Source organism: Gobius niger (assembly GCF_951799975.1).
Source record: "Gobius niger genome assembly, chromosome: 12".
Taxonomy (NCBI): Eukaryota; Metazoa; Chordata; class Actinopteri; order Gobiiformes; family Gobiidae; genus Gobius; species Gobius niger.
The window spans coordinates 22,043,606-22,066,961 of record NC_136863.1 but is presented as its reverse complement, the minus strand read 5'-3'; the positions used below and the strand labels follow the sequence as shown (position 1 = coordinate 22,066,961).

The window sequence follows — 23,356 nt, the reverse complement described above, 5'->3', positions numbered from 1 at the left end:
GAAAAAAGCTACTCGAGTACATGTACTTGAGTAAATGTAACTGAGTACTTCCCGATATAAAGCAAAAGAAGCGACAGGCCTCTTTGTTCTTTAGTTGAATTAATGACACTGCGCAACGTTGTAAATTATTCAGGAAAAAATAAAGAATTAGTTGTTGATTATGAACTTCTCATGCAACAACAGCAGTGACATTACTGCGTGCCATTAAACGGTAGGTTTATGCTTCTCATTTCTAGGTGTAACATTTAAAGCGGCCCTACTGCCCTCATGTGGTCAAATCGTGTAACAACAAGCCTGTGCTGATAACCTTGTGCTGACTTTGAACCATTTTAACCTCACTAAGGCATAAAAACTAATATACAATATGGGCTTGTCCCTACTGTAAGCTATAAAAATCACTTTATCTTCGCCTTTTCAGGTGAGTTTAATAACTCAGAATGTCCATTATTCGTATGCATTTTATTATCACCTTAAACTACAGTAAGCTTTTTATTATTTTGTCTCCTGAAAGGCACTTACGGCTAAAAGACGTGCCACATAAATAAACTTTACTATATGGCCATTACTAATTCATTGTGGTGTGTTGCTGTTGGCCCAGGGCATATCTAATACAGTAGCAGACTCAGTTCCCTTTCATTTGAACTGCCATAATGAGCTGTGTATTGTAATGGGGCAGCAGAGCTAACAGTAGTCAGATGGCTGTGGCTTGGTTCACATCACTGTAACAAGTATGTCATATATATTCAGGAAGTCCAAATGTGCGTCTTAATAAGGCTGTTAGGAAAATTGTATTCATGTGTGCTCTACCTCAGAAAGGTTTCTGTCGGGTTAAATCCATAAATGTCATTAATGAACCATTATGTACAGCTAGCACTTAAAACAAAATCACATATTTCAATTGTCAAACACTTTACTTTTCATCTTTTTATGACACGTTTTCATGTATAATTGTACTTTTTAGTGGTATACTTTTTTCTAAATTACACATTGGTGGTAATATATAGGCATACAAACAATGGTGTGGCGACACATTACCAGAAGTTTGGAGCCAGCTATTTCACACTGTTTTTGTAGCAAGTAATATTTTTGCTGTCTATTGATTTTCCTTATTAATGATGTTTTGTAGCATCTCACTACATCTGCACCCGTTGAATAATTTTCTGGTAAATGTGTTTGAGCTTGAAACAGCTGCCACTAGTTTGTTTTGCTGGTGTCAGCTCTTAACAAAAATAACTGCGGCATTAATGATTTGCACATTAGTGACTGCAGAGTTATCGGAATCACACACTTCAGTCTCCACATGGTCCATTTAATAAAACGGTGGAGCTGTTATTAACGTCCCATTAGCTGTATTTACTGCTGCGGCTCTGACACACTTCTATGAGGTTCATTACATATTCTCATCATTAATATTTATCATATTGTTGTGTCAGCGTGAGGGGAAGTCAATACAGTGATGCAGTGTCCATTTGTCAAGCACCATATCATAGTTGTCATTATCAGTGTGCATATAAGGCTACCCTGATCCTCTATCAAGTGGGACATTTATAGAGTAAATTGTCAGTTTTTGCACAATGGTATTGAGCGTCCAACAGTGTCAACTCAGTTCATTCAATTTGTCATAACATAAAGCGTCTGACCTTTCAAGATGTGAAGACAATATTTTATGAGCGGATAAATGTCATGATCAAGCAAAAACATCCACAGAAAATCTATAATTTCATCATGTATGGCCAAAGCAGAAGGTAGTTCATAGATTATATTTATACTACGGTTGGTTAGAAGCCTGGAAAGTTAGCTGAGGTATTTAAGAGAAAAGACTCAAAGACAGCTGTTTCAAATGCCATTTATGTCAATGACGTTTCTTTAGTCTAGTACAAATGCAAACACATACGTTTCACCACTTAAAACCACAGAGCATAACCACAATTGCAATAAACATCACCGAACAAATAGAAAAAGAGACTCAGCTCAAAGGGGATGGGGGGCTTACACAATCACATGCTCATTCATTACCGTAATACACATTCAGATAGAGCATTCAATATTTACACTCGGCATACATTCAGTTCCGCACTCTCTCTCACACACACACAGCTTATATATAATACAGCATTGAAGAGGAGTGGCTGTAAAAAGGCATGTAGAGGGCAGGTGTTACAGTAAGTAGTATGAAAAAGGGGAAACAGCCAAACAAAGTGTACATAGAACACATTTTTTTTTACACAATTAAGCCAACTTTACTTAATATAAATATTCTTCATCCAAAAGTCAGTGCAGTGCCTTCTGCTCAGGTCCTGGCCTGGTCCACACCCAGTCTGCTACAGACCTGGTCCTAATTACCCATTACACAATCTTTTATTACATCAGTTTCACTCGGGTCTACGCATTGGGTGTGTGGGACATGTTTATGTTCTTCTAGTACCTCAAAAGTCCAGCTGTGAAGTACTAGTGTGTTTCCGGTTTACCTTTTAGCCAATACAAAAAGAATGACAAATTTACAAATGTCCTCTTACTTTTTTTTTTTTTTTTACGTTTTGTTTTTACTCCTGAATTCCCTTTTAGAAAAGAAGTTCACAGACGCCGTAGCTTGTTGTTTTACTGGATTCCCCTGAAGAGACACATAGCGAAGACCATGGCGAAAAGCTGAAAAAAGGAAAGTCTACAATTAATACAGTATCATATTTTTTATAACTAATATAATAAGTAAAATTAAGGACTGAAAAATCATTGACATAATTAATTAAACACATTTTAATTCCAACTACTCATATGACTAATCCAATCTCGTCTAATCACTAACAGTTGAGTTGTAAATGTAGAGGTACATTATATATCCATTATGACCATCTTACTGAGAAATAAGAAGTAGATGCTGTGATCCAGTTTTCTGGAAGGACAAACTCACTCACCGAATGAGCCAGATATTTCACACCAGGCCAAATAATGGCTTCTTTTAAAACAAACCTGTTCCCATAATGCACTGTAATTGGTGTGTATGCAAGAGTGTGTTTGAAAATTAATGCTTAGGAATGAATGAAGTGTGTGTTCATTTTAATGCTGTTTTGGGGGAAATGTATTATTAACATGTGCATTTTTTTTTGTCTGTTGACATCAGCCTGCCCTGGGACTGAAGGTGGAAATTAGCACAAGTACTACAACCTGGTACAATGCATCTCTCCTTTTAAAGGTCAATGTATATTGTACACTGTCCTTGTTCAAATAAATAAATAAACTAAACTAAACTAAACTGAACATGCAGATCAATAGGTTCAGTCAGTGGTCATAATAGCACTAATAGTAGTGGGCGTATTGGTGTTCCTAGCCCTCTATAGCAACCACCCGTTTGGCATTGGCTTTTTAAATGTTTACTATTATCATTATTATTATTAATAATAATGTTCCCAGACATGTTTCTGACCAGCGAAATCAGGGGCTGATGTAGGCAAGAGCGTTTGTTTAGGGCAGGGGTGGCCAACCAGTCAGAGACCAAGAGCCGAAATTTTCAACCTTGATCCTGTGAAGAGCCACAAAGGCACCGACCATTAGTGAGATTACGGGGCGGTCATTTATTGTGATTAAATAGAATGTGACCGTTTTATTTAATCACAATAAACTATAACTTTATGCCTTTTTCTTTTCTTTTTTTTTATAATTGTGTTAGATTTAATGGTTTTACTCCTCAACAAGATTGAAATACATGTATATTAAATGACATTTTGTGTTTCCTGTTCTGACTGAGACAGAATTAGATTATTATTATTTTTTTTATTTTTTTTATGCTGGGGTGTGTTTGTATGTGGGGCCCTGCCCACGGAGCCCCCTTCTCTGATTCGCCCCTGGCCTGTGCGCTCTGTGCCTGCAGCTTCGTCCTGACTGGACTGTGCAGAGAACGCACTCTAGGCTGCACAAAGTTCATGAACTTTAATCAGGAGCCTCTGGAGGATCTGAGATTCTGTTTTAAGTTGCATCTGCTACAGTTGTAGCACGTGTGAAAGAAAAGTCACGACTTTGCGTATTTCCGCGTTACGATGTCGCGCTTCGCATCATATGCTACATAAAAGCTCCGCTTTTTTCCATTTCCTCATTTTGATCTTTTTCTGTGAATATGTGGCCAAATTACATCAAATAAAGAGTAGCTGATCAGAAATCTCAAAAGCACAGAAGCTGATCCCAGTGCCACGATCTGCCTGCCTGTTGTTTAACCTAGGCCTACATCCCGCTGTGACTGAGGCTGCACGGGCACCTTTTACACGCTGCCTCGAAAAGGAGAGAGATACAGACTCTCATTCATGTAGAGATGGAAACAGCGTCTGTAGGACGATGGTTGGATTTTTGGTCAAAGACTGTTACAGTTTATGGGAAATATTTACCAATTATTTTGCAAAGAGCCGCATTGTATTAAACATATCCAATCATGCAAAGAGCCGCACTCTGATTGGCCAAGAGCCGCATGCGGCTCGAGAGCCGCGGGTTGGCCACCCCTGGTTTAGGGGATGGAGCAGTCCTTTCAGGAAGAAAATTCACAGCTGACACAGGTGCCAGATAACGGTAACATATTTATCACTGTACTACAGGTTTGAATTGGAAGAAACTGATAAAAAAAATATGTGCATGTGTATGAATATGTCAAGAAGCATATTAGATTGTACATAGATATGTTTTTGGTTTGTATTTATTTACTAAAACTGTGCTTTTTCAGTTTGTTGCCTCAAGGCAACATCACACAGTTTTAGCAATTCAGAAAAACAAAATAAAAACTAAAATAATGTTCGAGATAGGGATGAGCTGCAATGGAAAAAAATCACTATACAAAATATTATTATTATTATTATTATTATTATTATTATTATTATTATTATTATTATTATTATTATTATTATTATTATTATTATTGCATTTCTACCTTCTATTCTGTTCTGTCAACCCAAAAGAGTGGGTTGGAATATATATTTTCCCCTCTAAAATAAAAAGTTATGCCATAGAGGGGTAGAGTTTCTGGGCGCAAAAATCGCTGTACTACGTTTGACCACTAGATGGAGAACTTGCCATATGTAATGCACAGAAAGCCCCTTCAATATCTGTCAGCATTACTTTTGACACCTTACACAGAATGAATAAAGATCACTTTAACAAACATATGAAAATTCCAGGTGATTTTGAAAGTAAGATTATTTTCTCAGTACCTCAATGGTCAGCACGACAATGGCCAGTGCTCCAGCCACGTAGATGTAGAGTTCGAAGTAGTCGACCACTGATGAGTAACAGCCCTGTGGACACAGAGGGGCAGCAGACAGACAGTGTGAACGAACGGGCCGTGAACAACAATAAACGCCGCGAACAACGGATGCAATTAAAGCAACATTGTGGCTTTAATCGAGTGAGGCAGAGAACAAAGAGATGATTGAGAGACTGTTTCCCAGTCATCCTCACTGCCTTTTAATGAGCCTCTTTGTGTGAATAAACACACAGGCACACGCAGCCCCGAGATCAGGCGGCCATTGTTTACAGGTTTGAACAACAACAGGTGGACGGCGTGGTGTACACCTCCGCCTATCACCTTTCACTGTCATTCACACCATCCTTGTTCATATGCAAAGCTGTAAGTCACTGAATTAAAAGTGTTATTTTCGTTTCACAATCGCTGCACTACATTAATTATCTTACAGACAGAATACTTGTAGTGGATTATTACCAGAAATAAGCTAAAGCAATGGGAGTGGGGGTCAAAATGTTATGAAATATTAAGAAGGAATGATTGACAGGCCATTTGACCAATCAGAATCTATCGGCTAGGGGACCCAATAAGACCACTATACATATGACATGTTTGTTTGAAGATCCACTTCTATATAGATGCTCCAAATTTCACAGATATAAATATTTGCTTCATTGCGGGATCGAGAGAAATGCAATTTTGTGATTTCTCTACATGTGGTAGAATAGACAATGAAGCTAACTCAAGTGAGCTGATTATGTGCTCAATTGACTCTGTGCATAACTTCAAATAACAACAACGCCGCCCAAGAAGTGACTTCCTGTTTCGATCCAGCACGCCAAAATAAAAGCACACAGCTCGTCTCATTGATTAGTTCAGCAGGTACCTGCAACATTACAAGAATATAATTAAATACACACATTTTAAGGGTTTTGTCTGTTAATAGTTAGGCAGAAATAAAGTTCAACTAATGAATAAGATGGTGCTTTTATTTTGGTGTGCTGGATTGAAACAGGAAGTCACTTCTTGGGCAGTGTTGTTATGATTTGAAGTTATGCACAGAGTCAATTATCCCCCAGAACCAATACTGTAAGCTGCCACCCCTCAAACCAAAAATCTCCAAGATAAGTCATTACCTCACAAATTCAACGTTTCCATTTTGCATGCCTAGGCTCGGCGCGTACCTACAATGAATACTTTACAAACTATGATAATCCGCACACCCTGTGCTGACGTCCGTGACACTAATCAGCCATGGAGAAGGCACAGCGGTCCCTGGGTGTCACCCCTCAACTGTCTTCAGCTCTAATTAAGCTGAAGTACGCTTTGAGAGGCGGGTAGAATGGATCGGGCGCACTGGGGGGAATGGGTAAAAAGGAACAGGTGCTGATAGGACGGTTGTCAAGGAGTTACCTTATTATTGCGGAACATCATATTTCCCGATAAGCATTGCTCCTGGCTGATGTAGGCCAGCTCTCCGGCCTGATTGGCGCGCTGGCAGCAGGCTTCTGGCACCGCATGATCCGGGTTGATGAGCCGGAAGAGACTGTCCTTAAAATCCTCCGGGCTGTTCACTCCACAGCAGTCAAACTACGGGCGGACAGAGGGACAATGAGGAGGCCATTAGAAAAGTGAGTGCTGCCTATATTTGTGCGGAGTGGTCATCCATGTGTACTTGTGGCAAAATAGCACGAAAATTGACCTATAAATGTCGGGACTTGAGTCTATATTACACAACAGCAAGGGAAAGACACTTCTCCCACCACCCAATGTGTAAATGTGGCATATGAATAAGGAATTGGAGGGGCTGTAGGTGCAGTTGAGCAACATACAGTCCAGCCCAGGGCAGATGTGGCTTACCATCACAAACTATGAAGTCAATGAATAATGTGTGAAACTGAAAAACGAGTGAAGGTCGAGATAAACATTGCATTATCCAAGACTTATGCATTCTTACTATCAAAACAATCTTCCCCAATAGATAAGATTGGCTTGTTAAAAGAGACTGAGGTGTTTTGACTGGTTTCAATGATTTATAAAGATTTTGATCATTTTCAATCATATTGTTGTTGTCTGTGTAACGAGGACATTTTCTCCGGTTTGGCATTACGCACATCTAAAAGTGTCTGGAAAAAAAGCGTCAAAATAACAACGATGAAACAACAAAAAGGTTACCAAAAAGTGACAAAAAGTGACAAAAGCAGCAACAAATTAGCAACAAAAGAGTGACAAAAGCCTGACAAAAAACAGCAATAACACAACAAACACTGAGAAAAGGGTGACAAGAGCAACAAAAACATGACGAAAATATGACAAAAAAGTGAAGAAAAACACTGTAAAAAAAACAAAAAAACAACAACCCAGAAACGGACAAAAACATGTTAAAAAATTCCCCCCTGAAAACACAATAGTCCAGTTCACAATGCAATTTTCGATTTTTGTGGAGAGTATCAAAACTATAAGTTTTTGAAAACGTTATGAAAGAAGCAATCAGAAAAACAATGTTTCCATTTCTCTGATATGTAAAAAGGGAGGTGCGATAATAACATTTATATGGGGAGTGAAAAACGTAGCTTGGCAAAAATTTAGGAAATTTGGTCATTTCAATCAAAAAAGTCATTGAAACCCTTGTCATATTTTTGATGGTGTTGCTATAGCGATGACCAGAACTCCCCATTTACTGTAATGGAAAAATTGCATAATTGTATAATTTTACCAACAAAAACGCCTCAAATATGTGATATAAAAAAAAAAGTTAGGATCTCAAAAGAGATATACAGTTTTGCTCTCCAGTCAAGAAGCGTTTAGATTGGGGTAAAGCCGAACTGGAGAAAATGTGCTTGGTTAAGGCGGTGGGTAAGAGGTTAATGTTTAATACACCTCTTCACTTGTGAGTACAACTGAGTGCTGTGGTCAGCTGTCGCACATGTGGCGAGCCTGCATGAACAGTGACCTAAATGTTTGGGTCTGTATCAATAAAACAGAGCAGGTCAGGTTGTCACACAGAGTTGGTAAAAGCTTTGGTGTGCGTTGGTGGCCTGTACCGTGGTCATGATGGCGTTCCATGTTGAGGTGAAGACGTCCGTGTTGTTGTAGCCCTGGTAATGCCTCTTCAGCTCCTTGGTGAAGTACTCTCTGGTCAGCTAAAGGGCCAGACGGAAAACAAGCAGTTTTATCACCAGGAGAATTTGTTGCAGTGCACTTTTGTATGCTGTGCCTCTGGCTTTAAAGTGGACAAAATAATGGACATTCGAAATTGCGACTAAAAAAATCTATTCTTGAGTACTGCAGAAAACAAGCTTTCACTTTCAGATAATAACATGCTAGATCCACAGAGATAAACTTCAAGCATGATTCTCCCTCTATGTCGCAACCAAAGCCAGGAAACACACATCAGAGTTCTTCAGGGGCAGAAGAAAAACAAAGTAAACAGGAATACTGACGCAAAATGGTACAAAAAGTAGAAGTAGAAGAAGAAGTAGGAGAAGTAGAAGTAGTAGAAGAAGAAGTAGAAGAAGTTGAAGTAGAAATAGAAGAAGAAGAAGAAGAAGAAGAAGAAGAAGAAGAAGAAGTAGTAGTAAAAGAAGAAGAAAAAGAATCCCGAGGCGCTGGGCGGGTGAAAAGTGTGTTCTGACACGTTCATCGATTTAAGCACCACGCGGTCGCGAGCTGTTCTATCTTCTCTAAAACTGGCGCAAATGCACACACGAGTGGACCTATATGTTTAGAAAGAATATGTATTTATATCTATCATTGTTTACAAATAGTGATAAGCGCTAACATTAGCCTGGATATGTTCTGATACCATTGTGCGTTTAGTAAATACATTGTTTGGCCATTCTTTGCGGGTTAAAGGAGTCAGATGAGTTGTTTTACTGCAGTGCGTTCTTGTTCTTTCGCCTTCCTGGTTTGCTGTGTTGTGTGTCAGTGGCTGAACTCTGGCTGGTCATAGACTGAAAGTAAACGCTGGGGCAGAGTGGCTTTGGTGATTATGTTGCTAAAACAGGCTTAGCTATACTCCAACATGCCAAAATAAAGTATTTTTCTTGCCAATTTGTTTGTAACGCAGTAATTATTTTGTGTTGTAACAAGCTACTTTTAACTCACTTACCAACGCGGTCGCTTTTGTGGAGAAGAAACAAGTAACTCTAACTAATTCATATTTTAAGTGATCTTCCCAACAGTGGTTGCAACATGGTTCACAGCAAAACAACTAAATATATTGCACGGCATGTCTCCTTTAAAACTTCAGAGGCACCATACAAATGCATCAAAAGGTTACAAACACTTACATGCTCCCGGAAAATGAAGGCCAAGATGGCAGCAGCCAGCTCTGCTAAGAAGATGAGGAGGATGAGCATGAAGAACTGCAATAAAAAACAACAAATATGTGAGAGTCAAGCAAGGTGTCGAGGTGTCAGAGTAAAGTGCATGTGAGTCACTAAATATCTCATTCTGGCAGTAGCCTCTTCACTCTGCATTAACTATTCATGAGACTCAAGGCATGAAAGCAAATCGAATGTAGCTTCTTCTTCTTTTTTGCCTTTTGGTTTAAAAACATCACACCACAAACTGACAGAAAGACTTATCGAGACATACCCAAACAGACAATATGCACTTTTATGACTTCAGCTCGGAAAAAAATATCTGCTGCAAAACAATCCGTTTATTTTCTAAGGCTTAAAGTGCAGGATGGTAAATCAGACATTTAGTATTCATTCATAATATTTGGCAAACAAGTCGTATTTTGTCATCATGTTTTTGTATCAACTTACAAAGAGCAGCAGACACTTGTTTTCTCTGATGGCTCCACAGCAGCCCAGGAAGCCCAGCAGAAAGAGCATGCCCCCCATGCCCAGGACGATGTAGACCCCGGTGAACAGTAGCGGGTTTGCTGCTACGATTTCCCTGAATCCTGTGGGGTCCACCAGCACCCACACCCCCACTCCCAGCAGGAACGATCCTCCGAGCTTACATGGAGAAGAGGAGAGGAGAGGGGATAATGCCGGTTAGACAAAACAGAAAAGCTTTTGAAAATTTAATGAGGAATCAGAGGATTACGAGGCATCCCCAGTGGCTGACAAAACATTCAACTAGATTTTATATAATGGGAAACGATAGGGTGCGTCTAGGCAGAGGTGGATTGACAAAGTCTCATTTTTATCATTTCATTTTGCAAAATATTAACACAAAATAACACCCAGACACAATCAAGATAATCAAGGGTAGCCTACTTGAGCTATATTCCCATTTGTATTGAAGACGTGCTGCTTTTGGCTTAAAAACAATCAGTGAGGAGGCTGGTAAAGTTTAAACTGTTACTCTCATTTCTACTATTTCTAGAATCCCATTTCTTCACACTGAGATGAGTTTATAATCTTATTTCACAACTTAATCGGAGCTTTACTGTAACGGTAATGCACAATTACAAGAAGCAAAGCACACAATGGTCTTTTTTTTTGTTTTAAATTAAGAGCAGTCCTGGTGGGGGTGGGATGAGAAAGACCCTGTTTTCTCAAAACCCCCCAACCTGCCAGGGATATCCACAGCACTGCAGGCTTATTTCTGAGCTATCACGCCTTTCACTAAAGCCCTACACATACAGGAGGTGCAGGGGCTCAAACTGACTCGCGTGATTAAGAAAGGAGAGTGCTGAGGTCGGGGGGAGAGAAGAGATCCCAGCCGTCTTTCTGTCACCTGCAAATACCTGGGTTTTCACAAATGAGCACCACCGAAGCAGAGCAGAGAGGTATAGCCATTTTGAGAGCTTATTTGGTCTATATATTGCTGTGTGTGGAATTGGGAAAGACAAACAGGGAACTGAAAGCCAATACTTTTGCGGTGAGTAGAAATCTGTAGTAGAAATATATAAGTTTGAGTTGTTGTAATGGCTTTAAGTGGGCAAACGGCTCAGAATTTGATCATATAAACGCAGAAAAAGGAGATGATAATATTGGTAGTTGAGCTTAAACTAGAGCTGAGCCCATCATCACTCTTCTGGTCGCATTATCACCCTTGCCTCCTACCACACCGTCTCGGAGCGGCAGAGTCTCTAAATGGTTTGGCGGCACCTAATAAAGCAGGAAAAGACAAACCCTTTCTCTGAACCCTCCCCCTATAGAGGCTGAGAATAACAGAATTACTGCTGATTGTCTGATCAGAGCTGATAAACCCAGGTGCCAGTCACAAACCGTGTGGCCTCAGATGTGTGTCAGCACACTCAACTCTAATCAAAGCTGAATTTGATACAATCAGGGCCAGAGATTGGCTCCACCTAATGAAATGCAAATGTGGCTCCATTAGTCAGACGGGCAGGGGGCGGCCACCAGACCATCTTAAATCGTTAGTCCAGACATGGGCAGATTTTGTGGACCTCCCAGCATCTCTTTCTTATAGCCCTAGTACCTACGAAGCTTTATCTAGTAGCTTTTGCTTTTTTTAACCATATGTTCCCTCACATAGTATTACTGTATTTGTAAAATTGTACAAAAGGTGGTAACAAAACATTTGATATATACAGTAATTGCATCTAACAACTGGTGCACACACAAATTCCGGCATTCATAATTTTCTAATTTGAAATCATGTCTGTAAGAAGTAAATGGTAGCAATAAAATAGAGGCGCTAGAGCTGGTGAAGACTTTGACTGGAGCTCCTCCTGTTGGCAGCTGTAGGAATAACTGATTAAAAAACAAACTTTCAGTTTAGATTTATGCCATGGTTTACAGCTTCAGCACGACACAATGTGTGCAAAGATCAGCTCAGAACCAATATAAAGTTGGAATATGGGCTTGTTTCCAGAAGAACAGAACAAAGCACTGACACCGTAGAAGAAGCAACAACTAAATTTAACAGCTTTGCCCAAGGGTTACTCAAAACTGAGTGAATGTGGTGAAATACTACTCCAGGTAAATCTTTGACAATGGAACAGTGGGTTGTGCATGTCCAGTTCACATAGGGATGCAGTAATACTTACAAAGATGAGGAAGTTGAAGACAAACATGAGGTACTTGATGCAGCTGAGACAGTCCCCCTCCATGGTGGTCCCCCTCGCTGAAGCCTCTCCCTGCCCCTGAAAAAAAAAACACACACACAAACCTTTTTGAATAGAGCCGAGTATTCGCTGCATCCCCCTATTCTCCACCTGCCAACAAAATAACATGCGCTGTAAAAAAAAAAGAAAGAAAAAGACTGCTCACATGTTTAATGAATTCTGCCAGTCAAGTACAAGCCCACACAGACACACAGCCTTGTCAGTTCATTTGGTCCAATTTCAACAGAAAATCCGAGCATTACTCCCCTGGGCGCTTTATAGCAGCTCCCTGGCAATCTCTAAGTGACTACAAGTTTGGCCTACGCAATGTCGGCCAACCTGACATGTCACATCTCTTATGCAATTTTTAAATGCACTTTCGCTGTCAGTTAACTTGACTTCCCTTTCACCGCCACGTCGGACAGATGGGGTCGCCAGCTTGCTCCATTTCAGGGCTTTTTAAGCATATGACTCTGCATTAACACCACACGTACGGCCCTGCCACTTTAATCTAATGGGAAGCGGAGGCCCTTTGCTCCCATAAGCCAGTCTTCTCTTTGACATAAACACACTTTACCTGATGAGGGCCCATTCAAGTAGAGCTGGGGCCTGTGATGAAGAATGTCGCTCTTGCATTAGGCCACTACGGAGTCTTTCTCTCTATAGAAATGATCCTATACACGTCTATAGCTGATCTGGAAAATAGCTCTCAGTAAATTTAACCATTAAAGATACAAATGAAAGAGATCTCCCTTATGGGCAGACTGTCTTATGGGTCATCTATTCTTCAAGCACCCCACATTAACCAGTGTAAAATGGAAATGCAGACCATCAGATCATTTGGCAAGCAGGAATTGAACCTGGTACCCCCGAACTGAGAGACAAGAGATCAAACCCACCAAATCCAAAGCCGGGTGAAAAAACTATTCTTGCCAAAACAGTACAAAATAATATAAAACAACATGCAAACTCCTCTTAGAAGTACAATTAATTAAAGTGAAGCAGCGTTGGTCGTTGCTTTTGTTGTGATTATCAAATTTGCACTCCCGTAATGATGATTCACGCTGAGTATCAAGCGGATTAAAACTCAATTTCTCTAAGGACTAGCATTTACACAATAAAGCAGCTATACACTTCCACGCCCAAAGTGAAAAGTCTAAATGCCTTCCTCTCAGTCTTTTATGAGCTCTTTGCAGCACGTCTGTCAGCGGTAATCTCATAATCTGGCGTCGGTTTTTCGTTCAGACGGCTGCAGTGTCAGTCCCATCCTCCGGTGATGTCTGGGAGCCGCGGATGGTGAAGCCGGGGTTAGCATCGACTCAGCCTTTGATTCCCCTTAGTCTTTGAAGGACTGGAGTTGCCTGCCAATGCACCTCCTTCACCCCAACTTTCACTCTATCGATCGAGGAATCAACATTCTCAGGTGGATAACCTCAACCTCAGCAAATCCTCTCAAGCAGAGCTGACTGGTGGCATTTCTTACAGAGAGTAGAGAATCGGGATTTGACCACATCAAAGTTGCAGAAGCATTTCTAAATTAGAATTGCTGTTACTTCTTCTCTTGTACACTCGTATTACTTACATCCTAGGACAACAAATGTGTTATAACTCCCTGGAGAGTGTCAATAACTCTGTGCAAGACGTAACACTTAATTATATTCGAAAGTCAGTCATATTAAAGTCCACTTATAGAGTGTAAAACAAAGAATGGACTGAGGATATGTGGCTTTCCCCATAGGGCACGGGCTAGCTGAAGCCTGTTCATGCAAGCAAATTTGGCAGGGTTTTTGGAGCTCGCTCCATTATTTAGAAGAAGAGGGCAAAAATAAAATATAGTGAAAGGACAAATTTAGAACGATGTGCATCTTAAGACAAACACGTGGAGATATGAATGACAATGTATTCATTAATGACTTAAAGAGGGGGTATTATGCTTTTTTCAGCCACATAGCACCAGTCTATAGCACACTACAATGATGACGAAACCTTCTGTTGGTCTGTAAATGCAGTAAATTAGAATAACTGCCTTGTATAAAATTGCTCTTTCAAAATGGTGGTAGCAAATGACTTGAAATAGGCTCCTGTCTCTTTAAGAACCTCTGACCCTTTCCGACACGCCCCCTCCACACGCTGTCTGTGGCATCACAACACTTTCTCCACAGTATTGAAACTACGATCGGTGCATTTTATTTTTTATTGTTGTAAAGGACCTACTGTTTATCACTTTGTGAACAATTGCCACACAGGATATTATTTGGAGACAAACCTTCCACACCGGACGCTTGGAAGGGGCTCTTGCCTGAAAAATAACTGCTATTTGGAGGCTCTCTCTTTGCATCTGCCATGCCCTATGGATCTCTAACTATACCCCCATGGACGACACCAGGATCTGCAGGAGCCCAAACGATTCAAAGACGGACATTATCTGTGCAGGTGGACAGTGGTTTTTCGAGGTTACCCGTTAGCTTGTTATAATCGACTACAGCTCATTGTTGATGAAAAGTCTGCAATAAACCACAAATGTGTAAAGCCAGGCTCATTGTGTGATCATCGTAAAGGCTGCTTCGAGTAGTTGCTGCTTTATTGACGTTATTTGTGCATAATATGCTGCCTGTTTTCAATGAATGTTGTGAAGGTGAAGGTTGTTAGCTTGTCGCGGCTAATAGTGCCTTAGCTCCGGGAGAAACCACTCGGCTACGACTCACTGTAGATGAAATGTGAGCAATAAACTACACAATCAACAAGCCAGGCTCCGTGTGTGATCATCATAAAGGCTGCTTCAAGCAGTTGCCTGTTTTAGTGACGTTTTCAATGCATAATATGCTGCTTGTATTCAGTGAATTTTCCCGTTAGCTTGTCGCGGCTAGCTTGTTAGCTCCGGGAGAAAGCCACTCGGCTATGACCCATTGTAGATGAAATGTGAGCAATAAACTTCCAAATCAACAAGCCTGGCTCCGTGTGTGATCATTCTTAAACGGTTCTTTATGTGTGTGGTGGTTTTATTGACTTTATGTGTGCATATTTCTCGTTTTCACGTGATGACTCGAGGTTTAGCTTAGCATTAGCTTTCTCCGGAGGCTCTGTGCATCATCAAGGCCCAGCGCAGAACCAGACACTGAAATAAGCGTTCTTGTCACCGGTTTGAATCCTGGGTGTTTCGGTAACAGAAACACTGATGTGTGTCTTTGTAAAAGTCTGCTGTGGCTCCGGTTCACAACACATGAAGCTAATCCTCCATGATGACTCTGTTTACATCTTAGGGCTAGACACTGCGGGGAGGGGGTTCTGCTGAGGAGCAGTGGTTGGTTACTCGGCTGGTGACGAAAGGTCGGAGGCGTATCCTGGAGGTCGGAGGCGTTTCCTGAAGGAATCAGGCGTTTTATCCCTAAAATGGCCGCCATCAGAGTTTTTACAGATTACTCGAAAATACGTGAATGTGCTAAGGCAACACTTCAGGCATGTTTTTAATGAGGGAATGACTTAATAACATGATGTAAAGCTTGAAAAAGTCGATTTTGCATAATGCCCCCCCTTTAAAGGTTTCAATAGAAAGTCCATAGGAGCCAGGAGCTTTCAGAGCCAGCCGCCCTTCCCTTACGGTTTCAGGAAGAAGAAGGCCACAGTAAGTCCGTTCTCAATTTTACAGTCTATATGGTTCCCCTTCAGTGTTTTTTTTACCCAGCACTGACACACTGCTCCCGTTTGGCTAGAACTGTTACTGCGTCCTGTGAACGCAATCCAGACCGATGATTGATGTGGACAAACCAAGTTGACCAAGTCTAGCAAACCAACAAATGTGAACAGGCCTTCAGTGTAGTTTTATCACTCAGTACCTTTAACATCTACTTACATTTTTTTTTACTTTGTTGGAAAGTATTTTTTTGGCAACTGTGAACGAGAGTGAATCAATTACTTTAATTAAAGTACAATTTGTCCCAGCTTTAAACTGAAACAGATATTTTGTATAATAAACTCATACTAGAAATCTGAGTATCCCATTGCGTTCATTCTCACACAAACCAATCTCTCATTTAGTTTCCATTATAGTTCCACTCTGCTTTAAGCATGGCTGAAAGTTTTCCTCATTACGCCAGTTGCAGTGGTATAGAACAATTGAACTATTCTCAAGCAGTCAGCCTTTGTCTTACTGTGAGAGCCAGCTAACACAAAATGAGAACATTTCTTCCCCTCGCTGTGCGGAGGGATTATTATTTCCCCCCACTCCTGGCTCAGGGAAAATTGATTTGGTGCTACAGTTAAACACCTCCTCTAAATCATAATGAGATGCTGAGGTATTGATCACAGCCATATAAGAGCGGCCCGAGAGCCTTGTAGCACGAGAAGGGCTTTAATTTACCCTTCCTTTATTCAGAGGCGCCCTGAAAGGCCTAATGAGGGCGCAGCAGGTCTTAATTGAGATTTGCATGTATTAGAGAGACAGAGCAACAGCCCGGCCATTATCCTCCTGCCTCCCTTTGTCAGGGTTTGGAGAGGAAGATTACAAACTGTTGGGTGCAGAAGCTGAAATACATTAAGATCTGAACTTGGCAAGGCTTGTGTAGACCAATACATATTTAGTCACATTAGTTAGGGAAGTCATTGAGCTACTAATAAGTAGCCTCCTGAGCAGTAAAAATGATACTCATTAGACATACTAGCTTCGGACTTCACCTTAATAAATCCTTTCTAGTCCCTCTGGGGGTAATACAAGTATTAATGGGATGATTTGGGGGGTCTTTTATCTCCGCCTGGTGTCTCTGGCCAGAGACACTTGCAGCTTTCCCTGCACCGGGCCGGAGACCCCCATACACACTCATGGAATCACAAAGAAGAAGCTAACAAGCTAACAGGCAAAGCTAACTGCAGGCTAGCGCCACTTAAACAGTATTTACAGCCAAGTTTCAGTGAAAAAAAGAATCTCCATTGTGTAATTGGATGTACAATATTCCTCTCGACCTTTGTCTTTTCTCTCAATGTAGTATTTACTCTCATGGACAATAAATGAGCAAAAAACCGTACCATGCTATGACACCTGCAGTTGCGCTTATGGCCTCTAGGGGCATGAGTTACTTTGTTCTGCTTTAATAAAAACAGGCCAAAATGTTCAAAAGAGAAAATAAGTAGGGGACTTTTTCTCATTTTCTCTCATGTTAAGGACCATCAAAAATATCTTCAGACGTCTTTTTTTAAACCCCACATTGCGCCGGACTCTTAAGGAAACGAAGTGGGCTGCACAGTTATAGTAAAGGCCTAAGAAGCGTATGGTCCACAGCAGCGCCGAATAAATCAACCTGCCACCGAGACCCCGGAGAAAGTGCAGCGTAAACAAACTGGTCGTTCCCATGACTCCCGAGAGAGCACCGGGTCCTCATCCATCACAAGCCGACCGCATACGCTTCAACGCGCTAAAGATGCGCTGAATATTCTGCAGGCAACGTTATCCATACACTAGGACGCTAACTTCACATCCCCCGAGCCATTGCAACGTCAACAAATTACAGCAAGGTTAAAGAAAGCGGGTTCTATATTTAGGTGCAGTGCAGTTGGTGAACACCAGGGGCACAGGGGACTCGATTTGGGGTTTACTGCCTGTTGGTGTTTGGGAGCAGACCTTTTTACCAGATGTGATGTGGGAAAGTTCTCATTTACTCAAAAACTGCCCCTGAGTACAGCACTTAATTTGAAATATTGGGTAAATCATTGCTGCTACTCTGGATTATCGAGCCATATTAAATACTTGCATATTGTAACACAGTAAACCCATCTGTCAGCCAAATGCAAGATGTTGACGGTATTTGCTTAGCTACTATTGCCATTGCTCATTGCACTAACGATGCAGAGATGATGTATCGCGCGGGCTGACTCCGCTCCTATTTTTGCGCGCTGTGCTTACGAGTGACGATTTTCGCTGTGCGTGTTCTCAATGTGACAGTGCAAATGGCAGTGTTTTCACCGAGATATCCGGTAAATGTCAACTTGTCGGCAGCGTCTTCGGATACTGACAACACGAGGAGGCTCTTGACGGCGCTACCCTATTGTTTACTCCTGGCAAACAGCAGAGTCCGGGCAGCGTGGCGGAGTTTGATAGTGGATTAATGAGAGGAGATGCTAAATCAACTTTGCAGTGCAGACAGAACCCACAGCTCTGTAATGAGGGCACATGTATCTGACCTACATTCTTCTTCTCTCAATGTGGAATTGTAAAACATGGCTACGGGCTGTCTTCATGTTCTGTGAGAAAGGCTGAATTTAGATTTTACTGCATTGGAATGAGGTAAATACTAAAGGAAAAAGACACACTAAGCTACAGTATATACAATGCCCAGCCCTTGTAGGTTGAGGTTCTCCTTGAGGATGACACTTGCAGCATGATTAATGAAGTGAGTGCATATTCCCCGCTCAGTGGCCATCGGCACAACAAGGACACGGTCTCCTCCTCCAACTCCCAAACCCCCTGCCAGACACCAGACCGGATCGTGAGGCCTAATAACAAATATTCATTAAAACGGCAGAGATGATGAGGGTCACAGCTTGACCTCCTTAATGTCATTGACCCTGTAAATGATCACCTGTAATTGAACCCTAAGGGGAGCTCACAGCGGCCCGGGGCGATGTGCAGCTGGGGCAGGTGAACATTTCCATTTACTGAACGCCACTCTAAAAGTCCCCAAGGAGCGGCTAATGCCCCCTGACAATGACTCTGAGCGGCCACACGCATGCAACATCACCCTTCATCTCAATTAAATCCCCATTTTCCTTTTGCTCAATTTCCTCTATCAGCCGATGAAGTAAACACCCCAAAATCCTGAGCGGAGGCGGCTCCTCTCGCAGAGCGGGCCTCTCTGGAGGCACACATGTCCCTTAATGAACCTCCAATTAGACAGAATGAGCCCTGGGCTGTTCTGCCTGCCACACTGAGCAGCTTTGAAGTGTGCTGAATGCAAAGCAGCTATAGCGCTGTACGCTGCTTTAGAGGGCATACAGCGCTCAGACAACAGCAACAACCACAGAGTGAAAGGTTCACACAGAAAGTGTACAAAAGTAGCTCAAAGGCAGCCGCCACAGTGTGTGGGTGTAGCTCACACTGAGAGCAAAGCTCAGCAGTGTTAGCATTTTTGCTCAATACTCTGCCAGAGCTGCGGTCCTAATGCTGGTTGAATCCAGGTGGAGACTGAAAAATATTCTACCCACAGGCAATGCTAGACTAATGAGCCACACTTAGAGAGAGTATAGAGGATATCAGCTTCATATGGGATTTACCGAAAAGTGAATCATGGTCAGTCCATGAGTTCTCTTTTCCTCATTAATCCATTTATCATTTGTCTCACTGTTGGTATATGTGCAGTGAATCTAAGCCAGCTCTTATCTGTGCTGCGAGGGCCTCTGTCTTTGGCTGCTCACTTTAAATGAGATTGTGTGGCTCCCCGGGGCATTAGTCCTCTGACCAGCAGCTGACACACTCCGAACAACAGGCTGATTAACAGGAGCTGGCGCAGAGCGAACAAATGCACAGTCAGACTCACACTGCCCATGTGTTGTCAACAGCACTGCAGGCCACATTCCTGACATCCCGCCTGGGCTCCCATCCAGCTGTTACTGCGGACCCGACAGTTGCTCATACCCCTACAGTGAAATCGATTCTCCGTCTCCTTAGATAAGAACAGCGGAGGAGGGGCACGGGGTCTCTGCCTGGTTAACTCTAGGACTGATGTGCGATTGAGATGAGGAGATTTGGGACAGCACAGACGCTCAGTTATACACCTCTATCTTAGTGAGTGAAGCTACTGCACAGAGCCAGATCAATACCAAGCTAAGGCATCGGCTCACAGAAGCATTGATCACCCGGAGCTGCGGATATCGAGTGCACTGGACGGTCACAGGTTGTCTCCCAGTGAGGGCGCGCAACAGGAAGACACAATGAACACATAAATGCCTGTTTAGACTCTGCCAGGATGTTCCCACGAGGAGTTAGGGGATGACACGCTGCTGTTGGGGCTTTCCCTCAAAATGAGAAATAATTCAATTTAAATGTTGGATTTTTACCATTATTGTTTCACAGAAAATTGTGCATTGATGCGGCAAAAAATATTTGTAAATTAAGTTTATGGATTTGTAATGGTCAGTCAGTTTCAACTAAACTTCAACTTAGGAATGTCCCTTTTTTTCAGTGATATTCAACAATGTGGCATTGTGGCGTCTCCCACAGTTAGTTTTATGTTTTCTAAACCAGATGTCGTTCGGCGAGCAGTGGGAGGTTTATGAGAAGACAATACTCGTAGCCTTGAGGCAGTGGACCCCCAGTGCGTAAACATACAAGGGTCAAAGATCGACTCTACTACAGCAGTGTCTGGACTGTGTATTGGAATAAAACTAATTTCCCTGTCGGCTTTTAAGGAGGCATCCGACTTTGCTAAAACTGTACGTAAAGTTATTTTCACCACCTCTTGGCGCCTGTTCAATATGGACAGTGGTCGTCATGGCAACCCGGACGTGCAGCGAGAGGAGCCTTTGCCGGCGGAGCGGCGTTTGGCATCTCCACTTAGCACTGGTTCCTGTGTGGCAAACAATAGAGTGCGCGGCCCGGCACTTTGGAGGACAGCTTGGCCGACCATTTGTCTAATGAGAGATCAGTCACAGTCTTTTGCAGAGGGCCATATGTTAATTCAAATACAGCCACAGACCCCCCCACCACCCCCACAACCCCCGGTGTTGACTGCCCTCAAGCTGTGTTCTCCCATTGAGGAGTGTGTAGTAGTTTGGCGCACATCTGAGACGCAGTTAAAAGTTCAGCTGATGAAAGAAAAAAACGGGGAAAGGAATGGAGTAACCTAGTTTATCTAACAAGCTGAGGTTTCGCGGGCAATGCAAAGATCAAAACAGAGCCTGGAGGAAAACACCGATCGTGGATGTTTGTGTTACTGGGGCAGATAAAAGGGAAACTCGCTCACTGAAGGTTTTTTCTTTGTGAATAACATGCTACAGCGGTGATGTGTGTTTGCATACGCAGTCAGTGCCGATGTGGTGCCCTATTCCTGCAACAGGGAATCAATACTGTTCGGCGGCATTACATAAGATGTTTCTTTGAGTCTAGCTTTGTCTACATCCATGTAAGCCTTTGTCTACCAAGGTTATAGCCTGAAAGATAGGAAGTGACTAGGACGTAGCTTAATTCATGTATCCACTGAAAGCTTTTACAACAGGTTTTCTTGTTGTGACAAAAGTAGCATATTGTGAAAAATTTTATTGTATTTAGTCTACAAAAACGATCACGCTCACAAAGACTGGTTGTGAGAAAGAAATGTGTTTAAAAAGTACATTATCGAAAACGTTTCATGTTCTTACAACCTCTGCAAATTGCTATAACAAGGACAGTAGAACCTGTTGTAAAGACATAATGTATTACTCTCATTATCCTATGTTATAGGGATCCCAGTAGCCCTTGCACTTAACTTCCACTTCAGGGCAACAATATGTTCAAGTAACAGGATTGCCATGGACAGATTGGCGGTGCTTATTTTTCCTGCCTCTGGTCCAAAAACCTTATTATGCTTTTAAGTTTTAACTAGCTGTGGTATTGAGGCTGTGGCTGTGCAGTGGGGGGGCAACCAGCATCAATATTTCATGTCCGAGACCAGACACAGTGCCTATTAATAATATACAGTAGTCTGCCAGTCCAATGTTAGTCTCACAGTATGGCCACTCGCTCTCTAATATTAGGTAACCCAAATAACGCCAACCCGTAACCTAAATACATGTATGCTGTTTGAGAGAGAAGTTATTATGCATAGTGAAAAAGCCGTAGTCCCCTCTAAGTGCCCCTTCTATACTATTTTATTCAGCAATATTAAATTAACAACGCATGCTGCCGATTAAAGCAAAGCTAATTACTTCCAGAATTATGATGTAAGTATTAACAGAATGTGGTCTCATGAAGGGAAATCCACAAAGGAAAAACTAAACAGCGGCGGTGAAGCCCAAAATATGTGAATATTAGGATTAACACCCCGTGTAAAAACACAAATAAATATGCAAATCTTGGCACAATAACGCCACATGATTTGGAAAAGCCCAAAAAAAAAGGAATGGAGTGACTGTTCGAAGCCGTCCGTCACCTGCATATGAAGCACATGTGTTTGTCTGGCCTCTTTCATGTCTGGGCTATGACTGATTACTTCTGATGGCGTCTGGGTCCGAAAGTCCCCTTTAACCCCTCGATGCATAGTGTCTGCCGCAGTTGTGACCGGAATACTAATATTATGAATGCCAATGCAAATGAGAGAGCAACAAAGGTCTAGTGCCGCCCCACTGCGATGGTTACGGACAAAAGCACTTGTCTGCTCTCTGCGCCAGGCCCTACAGTGCTCTGCCTCCTGTCGACACTAACAATGTTGTCAGCATCTTACTGAAAGGACTCTGTCAACAAGCACTTTCGCCTGTTTCGCTGCTGAATTAACAGGAAGCCACAAGAGAGGAATCAATGCACTGGAAATATGCGGTTTTATTCTCTTGCTGGAACTCATTTTTTTTCCAAGGCCGAATGCAGAAGTGAAAGAGGAGTTCAACTTTCTGTCAACTTTGCAAAAAGCATCTGTCGCTCCCTCTTTCATTATCATCATCACTAATCATCAAGTTTTTGCAATGGCAGCCAGAAATACATGATCAAACGTGTAAGAGCAGTTGAAAGATGGCAAAACTTCATATTTTGCAGGGTTGGATCTTAACAATCAATAAATAAACCTTTCATTGAAAACAAAAGTGTTTCCAGGAGGTGAGGGGGAACATTTCTCTATGTCCCGTGTTTGGAGCTCTCTTACAAAGTCCAAATAGGCAGTTTTGTGGCGCTCAAGGAGATGCAGCTTTTTCTGTTTACGAAGCCCTTCAGTCGCAGATGCCCCTGATGGTTATTGGGCTGCAGTCGGCTCCACTAATGGCCTTAATTTTGTTCCATAACCCTCAGAATCTTTTAAGAATGACTGTCTTACTGCGTCCGACCTCAGCAGTGATGGTGCGCTGCGAGAGGCCCTGAGATTTTTGCCATCAGGACGTCATTACAGTGTGAAAACCTGACAGACACTGAATCCACATTTTTGTCCTAAACTTCTGAT

The 23,356-nt window shown here is 42.0% G+C and overlaps 1 protein-coding gene and 1 long non-coding RNA gene across 3 annotated transcripts in view; both read right to left on the bottom strand.

Moving 5' to 3' along the window:
- Positions 1-1,834: 1,834 nt before the first annotated feature.
- Positions 1,835-23,356, bottom strand: part of LOC306971619 — a 159,542-nt gene continuing 138,020 nt past the window's right edge. For both annotated transcript variants that reach the window (XR_013793465.1, XR_013793466.1), the window contains exon 2: positions 1,835-2,097. This is a non-coding gene — a long non-coding RNA (uncharacterized lncRNA). The remainder of the gene's footprint in view (positions 2,098-23,356) is intronic.
- tspan18b (tetraspanin 18b) overlaps positions 2,457-23,356 on the bottom strand; it is a 44,804-nt gene continuing 23,904 nt past the window's right edge. The window contains exons 3-9 of the mRNA XM_079567949.1: positions 12,195-12,290; positions 9,994-10,188; positions 9,511-9,585; positions 8,263-8,361; positions 6,632-6,808; positions 5,187-5,270; positions 2,457-2,646 (exon numbers count right to left, since the gene is read on the bottom strand). Of these exons, the coding sequence (XP_079424075.1) occupies positions 2,599-2,646; positions 5,187-5,270; positions 6,632-6,808; positions 8,263-8,361; positions 9,511-9,585; positions 9,994-10,188; positions 12,195-12,290 (774 nt within the window). The 3' untranslated portion in view covers positions 2,457-2,598. The remainder of the gene's footprint in view (positions 2,647-5,186; positions 5,271-6,631; positions 6,809-8,262; positions 8,362-9,510; positions 9,586-9,993; positions 10,189-12,194; positions 12,291-23,356) is intronic.